The 13,209-nt window shown below is 33.2% G+C and overlaps 1 protein-coding gene across 21 annotated transcripts in view; it reads right to left on the bottom strand.

Moving 5' to 3' along the window:
• The window catches only part of PPFIA2 (PTPRF interacting protein alpha 2), a 437,715-nt gene that overhangs the window by 80,584 nt on the left and 343,922 nt on the right, over positions 1-13,209 (bottom strand). For all 21 annotated transcript variants that reach the window (XM_067009799.1, XM_059081639.2, XM_059081638.2 and 18 more), the window contains 4 exons: positions 8,958-9,093; positions 7,018-7,238; positions 4,356-4,593; positions 893-922 (listed from right to left, as the gene is read on the bottom strand). In XM_067009799.1, coding sequence (XP_066865900.1) covers positions 893-922; positions 4,356-4,593; positions 7,018-7,238; positions 8,958-9,093 — 625 coding nt within the window. The remainder of the gene's footprint in view (positions 1-892; positions 923-4,355; positions 4,594-7,017; positions 7,239-8,957; positions 9,094-13,209) is intronic.

Consider the following 13,209-nt stretch of genomic DNA (forward strand, 5'->3'; position numbering starts at 1 on the left):
ACTGTAGTGCATTTTATTTCCTATACCCAATATTTATTCTCTTGACTTCATTCCAAGCAGTAAAGTAGTATATTAATTCTATTTTTATATTTTCTGTATTTGTGATGCTCTAGTATCTGAGACCATGCTGAGAATGCCCATCCCAGGGCTAGCTAATTCCTAGAGATAGGTAACTACGTTCCTAGATTGTGTCTTCCATATGCAAACCAATCATCTCCATCAGTCCCTCAGATCCTCTTCTCTATCTGGCTCTTACATTCCAGAAGGCACTATTCCTCTGTCTTAATCATCCCAGGCCAGGTATCTGACAACTAGAGAGAGCCCCTGGACCCTACAGCTCACTGGAATTGTTCAAACTAGCCAATCTTAAACCTGCTTACCCTGCCTTTCCATTCCTACGAAAACCACAATAAACATTCCTTCCCATGCTTTTCTCTCACTCTTTCTGAGCCCTGACCTGGTGCTTCCCCTTGACCCAGCATAGTGAAGCAGGTCCCTTGCCCTTGGGAAGTAGGAGTAAGAAGCTATCATTTATTGGCAATTGTTTCTTGATTTGTTGGTCTTATATATCTGAATAATGGTAAAACCTATATTTTAAGACAAGCATCGTTGTTGTTCTAGATATCGACAGTAAGCTATCTAATTCTACCAAGAGAGATCTAAAAATTCTGTGGGAAATCGAGATATTTTAGTCCCCACAGTCTAATCATTACCCTAGAAAGCATAAACAATTTTATTTTGAGACATTTGCTCTTATGATCATATTTAAACAATTCAAAAAAACTTAAATACTTTTAATTTTTATAAAATGCTTCAGTTAGAAGAAATATAATTTGAAATTTTAGAAAAAACAATGTTCAGTTAGTAATCAGATCAAAGAAATATACAGTACCTTTCTCCGATGTTTCCTTAGATCACTTGGCTGTGATTGGCAGTAATAAAAGCGACATAAAACAGAACCAATTAATGATTACCATTTGAACATGTCACAAATTAAATAGTATCTATAATTTAACTATCTTTTTTTTTGTTTTCATTCCATTCTTTTCAAAATAAATGTCTTTTAACCATTATAAAAGCATTTCTCCAGGGAGCTATTTTAGAGAGGAAACTTCCTGGATGGCATGTTGCAGGGGACAGGCCTTCATGATGGGACCATGTGTATATACATAAAACATGAGACATGAGACATGGACCTTAGGGAATATGAAGCATATATGGAGTGAGCTAGCCAGAAGTAAATATGAGACTATATCCTCCCGAGAAAATATAGATGGGAGTGAAGAAGACTATGTGTAAATGAAGATCCAATGCACATATATGTAGTTTATAAACACTCCCTTTTGTCTCATCTACACAGGGCTTTGGACCTTCTCGGAGTGGATATGCTGTTGCTACGTGATCTCAAACTTCCTGGCATCCTAACAAACTCCCCATCCCCAAATACCAAAAGCTCTGGCCTCAGTATATCATATTTCTGGGGCTGCTGTTTTCTTGTCAGTGCTCTTTTAGAGAATTTTTCAAAAATAGTTATTTATTTATGATCCTAGATAAAACGTATTCTCTTAATATTTGTTAATTTTTCTTATGTAAGTATAACATTTTACTAAACTATGCCATTATACTTTACATTTTTGTTGCTATTGAAAAATGGGTTGATTTACCTCATTTAATATTCTAATTAGATATCGCTAACATGCTATTTATGCCTATGGATTTGTGGTGAGATAAAAGTAAATACAAATAGGCTTTATTATCAAGACAAATAATAATGTTTGCAAAACATATAAACATATATAATATGAATGAATACAATGTCTTTTCAATCTCTGTCCCTAAAATTTCAAATTTTGCTCTGAATATTCAAACATGAATTATATGCAACAAAATTATTTTTTCTCCAATACTTTCTACAGGTAAAAGAAAACCTTCCTGTCTTTCACTATAACAATAACGAATTTGATGACAAAGTTTTGTTAGGTGATAAAGACTTCCTGGGTTTTATTTTTTGTTTTTCTGAGTCAGATATTAAACATTTTAAATATTTTTTTTACCCTCAGGAAATGCTCTAAATATCTGGGTTTTTTTTTTTTGAACTAGGTGTCTCTTATTTATTTATTTATTTATTTATTTGGTTGCACCGGATCTCTTAGTTGCGGCAGGCAGGCTCCTTAGTTGTGGGAGGTGGGCTCCCTAGTTGTGGCATGTGAACTCTTAGCTGTGGCATGCATGTGGGATCTAGTTCCCTGAGCAGGGATCGAACCCGGGGCCCCCTGCATTGGGAGCGTGGAGTCTTAACATCTGCACCACCAGGAAAGTCCCTCTAAATATATTTAAGTACTCTAATTATAGTATAATAATGTTCATTTACCACTGATTTATTTATAACTAACTGCTCAAGAAAATGCATGAAAGCAGTGGCATCCTATTCATACATACACAAACATTATGTCTAAATGGCTATGAATATATTATTTTATTATTATAAAAATAATAAAACTGTCAAGGGTTATAATGCTAATATATAATGAAAATATTTAAAAGGGCAAAATACTAGGTTGCAAAAATGTAAGGAAATAATAGCAATACAGAAATAACCAAAGTTTTCTTGATTTGAATGCTGACTAAATTATGTTCTGTGGGCCAATATTCTTACTGTAGTTTTGATAATAAGTAGGTCATCAATTACATATGGATAAACTAAGCCAGAGACAATATCATTTTTAGTTAATAAAATCAGATGGACAGTTCCTAGATTTCTAAAATAAGCAGATCATAATGTAGATCAGTATATTGGGTTAGTTTATCTTAGTACATTGGCTAAAAGTTTGTGCTGTATCTAGCTGGGATCAGCTCTGATTAGCTGGCCTTTGTTTGGACTTGCCATTGTCTGTGCTATCTACTTAAAATATCTTTAATATCATGTCTGGAAATAAGCTAAGAATAGGAAACTCAATGGCTTAAGGAGGTAAGTATTTCCTTTCAAAAAAATTTTTTTCATCATTTCTCAGTTATACAGATTTACTTGCAAGTTCCATAATTGTAAAGAGTTTGGATATGGGAAAATATTGCCTCACCATATAAACAGTTTTCTGTTTCAATTCTCAGTCACAAAGTTAAAGAAAAAGATACCTAAACTGATAGACATAATAGAAATTTTATGAAGATAAAATTTTAAAACGTATTTACTTATAAGGTAGTTTTCCCCTTGGGGTGAGAGTATCATATATATACATACACACATACATATGCACATATGTGTGCATTTATATAAATTAATTCTAATGAAAATAATTTTTACAGGATTTTTTTGCCACAATACACATTATTGCAACATATTTATTTAAAGATACCATCTAGAAATTGAGTTAAACTTCTTTGTTCAGATATTATACACACCCATATACACAGAGATGCAGGCATTGTGTCACTTTTTATAGAAGTTTCACAGCCTTCTGACCAGAAACACTATATACACTTAATATCCTTCTGTCATATTATTAATTTCTCCTCCATTATTGTTGTCATTTCAACATATTCCCAGGTAATCACAGGAAATAAAAAAGAATAGTATATGCTTTTGAGTTAGCAAATCTGAAAAAAAATCCAGCTCCTCTTTACTAGCTGTGTTGAACAAGGACAATTTACCCATACTCTCAACATTTCAGTTACTTTCGCTCAAGATAATAACATTTTCAAATGTTATCACGAGAATCAAGTGACTAAACGTCATGACATTCAGTAGTCATTCCACCTAACATTATTTTTAGCAAGGAGTACTTTGATTTTTTTCTCTCTTATGTTAAGTGTACTTCCTAATTTAGGTTTGCAACCTTTAATCCCAAAAGAAGATACGTGAAATAAAGAATTAAAGAATAAAGAAGGGTGAAAATGTTGACATGAATTATAAAACTCAATTGGGAAATTGCTGCTATTGTTGATGGCTCTTCTTTTTAAATTATATTATGTATATTATAAAATTATAACATTCTATGTTGGTGTATTGAAGTGATTATAATAAATAATTTTTGAAACTTATTGTGTTAAAAATAACCCACCCAGTCTCAATCATCAAGGTATCATCAGTAAAAATGAATTTAATGGTTTAAGTCATTCAGATTTCTGATGTGATATTTAGATTTCTGCTCTTCCATTTACTTATTATGTGACCTTGGGAAAGTTACACCTGTGTAGGCTTCGTTTCCTCACTTCATAGTGGGATTAATATTTGTATCTACCACACAGGTTTGTTGAGAAAAAAAATAAAACACACAGAAAGTCTTTAGACTAGAATAGATTTCTGCTAATGTATCAGTAATTCTAATGGAAGCAAAGGTTCTCTGGACACATCATACCAGTGTCATGACTCCCATCCGATCCATTTCCCTGGCAGGACTTCGAGGGGTGAGCTTTGGTGTTGAGTGTCCACTGGGGGGAGATGAACTGGCCAGCGAAGAAGCTGTAACCGAGGCAGTGATGGAGGTACCTGGGTGGACCCTTGCTAAATTCAGGCCTTCCAGACTCACACTAGCCACTCTATTCTCAATTTCTTCAGCACGTAACTCTGTAGATTCCTTTTCTTCCTGAATTAGTCTGAAAGATACAGTTTAAATTTGATACATTTTATGCTGTTATAAGGTTAATCAGAATTCACTAAATAAACAAATAACTTTGTGAACATTTTTTATATCAAATCTAATATTTTCTTTTTTCCCTAGGCAATATAACTTTCAATAAATTCCAGAGACTTCCTGGATGAAAATTAGAAAATCTTTCTTTTCAAATGATACATAATTCCTCCCAACTTTCATTTTGACCCCATTTCTATACTACCACCTGTTAAAACTCTTTTAAAACCTTGAGTGCCTAGTTAATTTCTGCCACTAATCCTAATCTTACATTTGTACTCAGGAATGAATATATGAGACTTTCAGAAACCCAAATCTCAACAAAGTCATTGAGTCTTACCTCCTATCCAATGAAAAAGTATAACTGATAGAATCCTCAATAAATGGTCATTCATAATTATAATTTGGCCAAATAAAACCCTGACTTAGCCAAGTTGCCTTTACATAAGCACCAAGCAATTTAATAATGTAGATATGAGAGATAAATTTTTTAAAAAACTACTGTTGCTATAAATGCTTTTGAGAAGACAAAACACTATTACTCTTTCTTTAAATAGGGAGAAACCTCAAGAATATGTATACATTATTTATTACAAAGACACAAAGAATAAAGAACTTTAGCTAAGTTGCTTCAAGATCCTATTTAAGTTGAATCTATACACAGTTTGCATATTGATATAATAAAACTGTGTACCAGTATAGTTTGTTTGAAAAATGGAGTTAGAAACCACCTCTCCTGAGATATTTTCCTCTTAACTACAAATGGCTTGTTGTGATTTCCTATGATATAACCTCTAACCTCAAGGTTATGATCACTGCAAAGTTTTCTTTTTACGTATTTACTCTGGAAAAGTTTGGCAGTTTCTTACAAAACTAAACATACTCTTACCGTATAAGCTAGTAACTGTGTTCCTTCATATTTACCCAAAGGATTTCAAAGCTTATGTCCACACAAAACCCTGCACACAGATGTTTAGAATAACTTTACCCATAATTGTCCAAACTTGGAAACAACAAAGATATCCTTCAGTAGGTGAATGGATAAATAAACTGGTACATATATACAGTGGAATAATATTCAGTGCTAAAATGTAATGAGCTATCAAGCCATGAAAAGACATGGAGGAACAATAAATGCATGTGACTAAACGAAATAAACCAATCTGAAGAGGCTACATATTGTATGATTCCAAATATATGACACTCTGGAAAAGGCAACTATGGAGACAGTAAAAAGATCAGTGTTTTCCGGGGGTTGGGTGGCGGAGAGGGATGAATAGGCAGAGCACAGCGAATTTTGGGGACAGTGAAAATACTATGTCTGTACGATATCATAATGATGGATACACATTATTATACATTTTCTAAACAACTAAGAGTGAACCATAATGTAAACTATGTATTTGAATGATATGATGTGTCAATGTAAGTTCATCAGTTTTAACAAATGTACCACTCTGGTTAAGGATGTTGATAATGGGGGAGGCTATGCATGTGTGGGGCTGGGGGTATATGGGAAATCATTGTACTTTTCCCTCGATTTTGCTGTGAATCTTAAACTTGTCTAAAAAATAAATCAATACAAATACTGATGCAAATAGATCAGAATCCCAAAGGAAGGTTTAATCAAGTAACACAATACAACATTATTAATGTTCAAACACATTCCAGTGGAAAAACTGCCTCCTCTTCAAAAAAGAAAAAGAAAGTTTGTACTTTCAAATGATTGGTGGTAAGTGATTCCAGAAAAACTTTCTGGTGAGAGGCAATATGGTTCTGCTATACAAAAATTTGTAGTTTTAAACTCTAGGTATTCTATTAATTGTAAAGGAGAGTAAAACTTAGAGAAACTAGTTGAGTAAGAGATAGATTGAAGTTTTTGCCTCTCCCGTTGCAGAGCACAGGCTCTGGACACACAGGCTCAGCGGCCATGGATCACGGGCCCAGCTGCTCCGCGGCATGTGGGATCTTCCCGGACCGGGGCACGAACCCGCGTCCCATGCATCAGCAGGCGGACTCTCAACCACTGCACCACTGGGGAAGCCTCGAGATTGACGTTTAATCAAACAAAAAATCCAATGCTACCCAGATTTTCAGTTTATTTGGAAAACTCATCAAATATTTCACCTTTACCCCATTCTTTATATTGCTCTAAGATCATTATTAATCTGTATATTTTTCCATATATGTTTCTTACAAAAGCTGTCCTAATTTTATTTCAGGAATTTGTGAAAATGCACATTCTTATTGAGTAGGTGTGAAGCGAGGTCTGAGATGCTGCAGTTCCAATAACCTTTATTGGTGATGCCAATGTTTCTGATCTGATGATCACATTTTTAGAATCTAGGTCTTCTAATCACTTGAGACCATCAAAAATCATTGAACTCACCTGATTTCTTTGTTGATAGCATCCAATTGTTCCTGAAGCATCATGGCTAGGGTCTGGGCATCAGAATGACCACTTGGAGAGAGAAGATCCATTGAGCTAAAAATCGTTTCTCTATCATCATCATCAATGTCAGACATTTCTGTGTCACTTTCAAAAGGGTGGCTGCTTAGCACTCCAATTTGTTGAGTTCTAGTCCACTCATGATCCCCAAGAGATTTCACCTAGATGGTAAAGGAACAAGTACACTATTTATCATGCTGCTCATTTTCAAAGCATTACTCTGAAAATAAAAACTAAAAACATACATGCTTTTATAGCTTACTTGGCAAAAGTAGAACTGATTATTAATATTTTAATTTACCATTTCAATAAAATAGTTCCTTGATACTTAAATAATGGTAGGTACTAATTTTCAGCATAAATATCAATATTTTAATAGGAATAAAAATGATAAACTTCTGCATGATTTTTAGTTCAACCCCAATTCAAGGCAGCAATTACTTTAAAGCATCTATGTTTGCAACATTTTAACTTGTTTTCAAATATAACAATCTCTATTCACTTGTACTTCAGCATTGTCATCTCTTATACTAATTAGGCTGAGGGTACGAATATTACCACACAATAAATTACACAAGAATTCTCTCCCAACACTCTAGGAAAGTATTAATAAAAATATTGCGCAGAGGTTTAATTTCATCTCCAGTGCTCTTGTCACTTAAATGCCTCACTGATTTTTTTAAACCCAAGGCACACTACAATAATTTACATGACTCTGTTTTTAAAACGAATATAATAAATCCTCCATGTGAACAAAAGTCTTGAGTAACCAACAGACCAGTGCTTTTCAAGCTGTGATCTGAAGGTAGGAGATGGTTGAAAGTAAGAGAGCAGTCCTAGATTTTCTGCTTTTTAAAAAATTGTTTTTTATTTTTGTGATGATGTAAAATGACTTTTGGGGGGACCACAAGATACTGCCCTGAGCACGCACTTCAGATTTGAGGACCTGAGTAAGTACTTGTGTTACAAATTGTTTTGGTACCAAGTAGCACTAATTTATTTACCACATAAAACTGAGAAAAGAACTGAGATGGATTTATTTATTCTTCGTTTGTTCATTTCTTTATTTATCCATTCATTAGATATTGAATGCCTACTACAAGGGACTGACTTATACATGACATGTAGTTGCCAGCTAAAAAATCAAAGGATGTCAGGAGCCTTGTATAAATAAGGACAAGTAGGTTATATAGTATTTTGGACACATAAAAGAGGTTGAGGAAAACAAACTATACTTAGGGCACAAAGGAACCATATATTACTTCTCTATAAAATTCAACTATATACTTACTCAACATATACAGCCTACAGATTTTAAGTTACTGACTGAATGAAAGGCTGGCACTGCAGCTTATAATGAACAGTTTTCTATAAACACTTTCAACAGTCTGTGTACATTTTCCTCGAAGTGTTATTAAAACAGTAATTATTATTAAAATATGTAATTTAAATTAATGATATAAGTGCCATTGCTTAAATGCCCAAGCAAACCAAAAGCCCATTTGTTTGGCAATATGGCATAATAGATAAAAGCATGGAATTTGAAATCACACAAATACAGGCTCAAGTTTTGACTCTATCACTTTAAATGGCTGTGTAAGTCTGAACACTTAAAATTTCTCAGCTTCAATATTTTCACATCTGAAATTAGTATAAAATAGTACTCAATTTACAATGGTATGTGGATAAATACTTGGGACATACTTGGTTCAACTTTTGGTACATAGTAGGGGTTCTATGTTAGTTATAGTTTAAAAAAAAATATGTTACATATCACACCTGAAACTAATAAAACTGAATTCTCTCAGTATTAAAATACTATCCAAAGTGGAAGAGTGCATTTACATAAACCATCAAAGACTTGAAATAAAAAGTTTAACCTTTGGCTCATCTCTCCTCACACCCATGCGGCCTCTCCTTGGTCTTCTTATTACTTTAGTTGTTCTGTAATCAGACTGGCTGTCCACTAGGGATCCAACAGAATACCGCAGCTCAGCTGAGGTGTCTAGATGAGTTCTGGAAACAAGGAAAACATAAAATATGCTCAATCTCAAAAATTAAACTTACCAGCAAATCACTATCCACTGCTTAATTGGCAGTAAAGCACAAATCCTCAAAGGGAAAAAAAACAAAACTTCAAGGAAGAAAACAAGTGTTGAAGTGTTGTAACTCTCAGAAGGTCTCTTTGGAGGCTTATGTCAGAAACCCCAGTCTCAGTTTCATTCTGAAGGTCAAGTTCATTTTCTCTTTTTAGAATATTAAAAAACCTTTCTGTTTATTAATCATTATTTTCAAAAGCAGTAGTCCAATGGAACACGTTAAGATTGACAACTAAAATCCATTGGCTTACATTCCGACAACTCTTAGTTTGAGCTATTTAGTGGATATCCCAGTACATGCTATTTATCACTGTATTTGTTTTAAATATTCCTCATTAAGCTAAGAGAAAAATGTGTAAACTTTTGGGTCACAGAATTATCTATTTTCCAATGTTTTATTTTTCAATTTAGGAAATCAACAAAATACTTAAGATCAGATTGGCCCAAGGTTAATAATCTTATTTTTTTAATAAAATAGGATATTCCACCAGAAGAGTTTTTCAGCTTTTGATAAGACATTGTTCCAAAAAGATTAAGAAAAATCTTTTAATAAGCATATTTAATTCTGAAATCTGCTTAGAGATGAAACAGTTGGAAAATTCTAATTGGAAAATATCATCAGACTGGTTTTCAAAAAACATGATAATAAAGTACACTGTAATCAAAGTGCACTAAAGGTTTCTCCAAGTATATTATTTATAAGGAGATTTACAGCAAATTCAGTTTACTGCTACGACAATGATGATAATTACAAATGCAACATGCTGTCCTATAAAATGATCCATCATCATTAGGAAATATGCTTAAAGCCGTGTTTTCTCTTGAACTTGGGGCTCCTGCTGATCTACTATGTTTTCACTCTTCCCTCTCTTTGTGAACAAAGACAAACATCCCCCAATATTCGGCAAGATTATAAAAGGTTAGGTGAGGTCTGGGTTTTTTAAAAAGTAGAAGACACTGACATAACTGATGCATGCCTTTGTTTTGCCAAATTGGACATTAAAGCAAATGAACTAAAGAATCATCCCCCAAACAGATGACAGCTATTGTTTTTATAGCAGTGAACTTGAGACTTAATCAAGCAAAATGGCTTTATTATGAATTAGTCATATATTAAAAACTAACCAACCAGGCCATAGTCATTAAATGGCACAACTCTCAGTCTTTATTTATAGCAGAAGGTATAAGTTTCATGAAGACAAAGTTCAGATTTTAGTCACTATTGTATGCTCAAGGAGGTATTCCTAGAATACAATAAGAATTTAATAAATATCTGGTAAGACAATGAATGGATGCAATTGATTATAACACAGTCCTAACTGTCTAGGTTAGAACATCCTAGGGACCTTTAGTCTGTGGATGCTTAGGGTAATGTCTCTGTGGGTATCAGAGTAGAATTTCTAAAATTTTAACATATCATCCTAGGAGTATTGTTTTCTTGTTGTTTTATCTCTCAACTCCAAGTCATTTATAAAAAAATGAAACAAAACACAGATCTGGTCCCATCAAAGCCCTGCTCAAAATTCTTCAGTGTCCTTACAAGGTCCTCTAGCTAGGCCCCTCCTACTTTCCAGCTTCACGGCTAGTTACTCTCTGCCTTCTCTCTTTGTCTAGCTGTGCTGTCTGTCATTTTCTTCAAACTTATACTTTTTTTGCTTTGAGCCTTTGAACATGCTGTTCTTTCTGCCTGAAATCATCTCTTCAAACATTTATGTGGTTATTATTCTTAAGGTCTCAGCTTAAAAGTCCCATCCTCATATACTATTCTAGCTCCTGGTATTCCCTCTATTATAACAGTCCTCAAATTCATATTCCTGCATTTTCCATCTGGAACATGTATTGTTCACTACCATCACCACTGTATCTCCAATGTCACAGTCTCACAAGCAGAAAGTACTTAATTGATCTTGAAAGAACAAAGACCTGAACCAACACCAATTGTAGAAGAGCCATTGCTTATACTTCATCTAAAGCAGTTACTCCTCACCTCTCTCCTTTTATTCAACTCTGTGATCTGTCAGAGGCAGTATATCCATATATTTCAGTTTTAAAATTATTCTTGGTGTACAATATTTTGAGAGGCACTTGCAGATGTAAGTTATAATACAGTAACTGGTTCCTTTAAACAAGGAACCAGGTAGTTTTCCCTCCTGAATCTCCTGTGACTCTTGAATATAATCTCACAAAGGAGCTTCAATAGATAAATCAAGTATGAATTTTCTTAGAGAAAACCTGTTACTCATTTCTCTGCTTCCTGGGATGTCCTTCATTGTCCTTTCCAATTATCCAGATCCTACCCTTTCCCCTGAGTTGAGCCAAATCAGGCTTCCTCGGCCACTCTGGAATTCATTTTACTTTCTTCTCAGATGAGATTCTAGTAGAGGATATTAGTCACTGATACTCACTTTAGCTCAACTCTTCTTACCTCCCCACCTGTAAGATCAAAAACTAGTAGATGAAGTTCTCATGCACTTTCTGTCTTCTTTATTGTTTTTTTTTCAATTATGTGCACTCAGAATGTTCAAGAAATAATTGCTGTTTAATAAATATTCAGTTATCTCATTATAAATTAGCTATCTTAATAATTCCTATAAAAAATAACTCTTATAATACGTTATATTTGTGAGTTGATTTACTGTTTACAAAACACTTCTCACTTGTCTCATTTATCTGCAATCTTGTGAGATAGTCGTAAAATATTATTTTATAAATTTTTAAATATAATTCATGTAAATATACATATATATTTTATAAAAATTATTTTATATAATTATGTAAATATACATATATATAGTTGAACTTATTAAGGAAAAATGGGTTTTCCAGAATCAAACTGCTAGTTATTGTATATTTAAGACCTAGGAATGTCAATTTTCTTATTTTTGGTCTAGTGTTGTTTCTATTAGAATCCATTGTATCAAAGAATAGTTGTTCTGTATGTAGTTCCCAAGTTTCCCTGATGATCCTTCATTGTGGATTAATGTCACATTGTTAGGCTGCCATGATGACTCACTAAGGTGATGAACTTTTGGACAACACTTCTAAAACTCTGTACTTCTGAGACTGAAGGTCAAAAAAACCAATGAAATGGCCATTTGGTCTTATTAAAATATGTTTCATTTGTTGACTGAATAATGCTAGTTCTATGTATTTACTCTGTTGGTATTTTATCATCTCTTTCTTTCTCCTTTACCATCATCATCATCATCACCATGTATATCACTGAATTAATAGCCTCAGATATATAAACCATAATAAAACATTAGAAAAATAAACATTATTTTCAAAATTAAAGACCTACATATTTAAAAGTTCCTTGGGCGTATTTATGCCTGCAGATCTGTGTTTCTTACACTAAACTGAATTCAAAATACTGAATTTTGTTCTTATTAATACTCACATTGAAGAGAATGTAAGCACCCTTATGATTTTTTTTAATTTGGATTTTTCATCTGAATGTCCAAAAATGCTTTACTAGATATTCATTTATTCAACAATATGTATTGAGAGTATACTATATACAAGATTTCTTTTTTTAGGTGCTGAGATTATAGTACTCAAAACAAACAGACAAAATATCCAACCTTTGTGGAGCTAACATTCTTAGGATAAGCATAAGACCAAGAAAAATGGACTTGTAGAAGTCTGTGGTGGTCAAAAGTTTCTAACAGCTGATACTGTGTTGTCTAACAAATAAATGCTCAAATGGGTGAATCCCTCTATGGTTTTTTTATCAACTTTAAATAAAAGTTTCTAAGCACAAAGGAAAATTATATGTGAATTATTGAGCTTGATCTGTCTATCTAGAGAGTAAAAAAGGATCCCTTTGCTTTTTTTTTTTTTTTTTTTAAGATTAGGTATTGAGTCAAAGTAGATGAGTACAAACAAGTTTACTTGAAGTTTTTTTTTTTTTAAAACATTTAATTTCTCCTTCCCTCTTTATTGTAATCAGTTTAACAAAATACTCAGATACTAAGTGATCATACCAATGATGTTTCTTCAGCAACATTAAACATTGAAAACATTTCTGCAC

The sequence above is a fragment of the Kogia breviceps genome, chromosome 12 (genome assembly GCF_026419965.1).
Source record: "Kogia breviceps isolate mKogBre1 chromosome 12, mKogBre1 haplotype 1, whole genome shotgun sequence".
NCBI lineage: Eukaryota > Metazoa > Chordata > Mammalia > Artiodactyla > Physeteridae > Kogia > Kogia breviceps.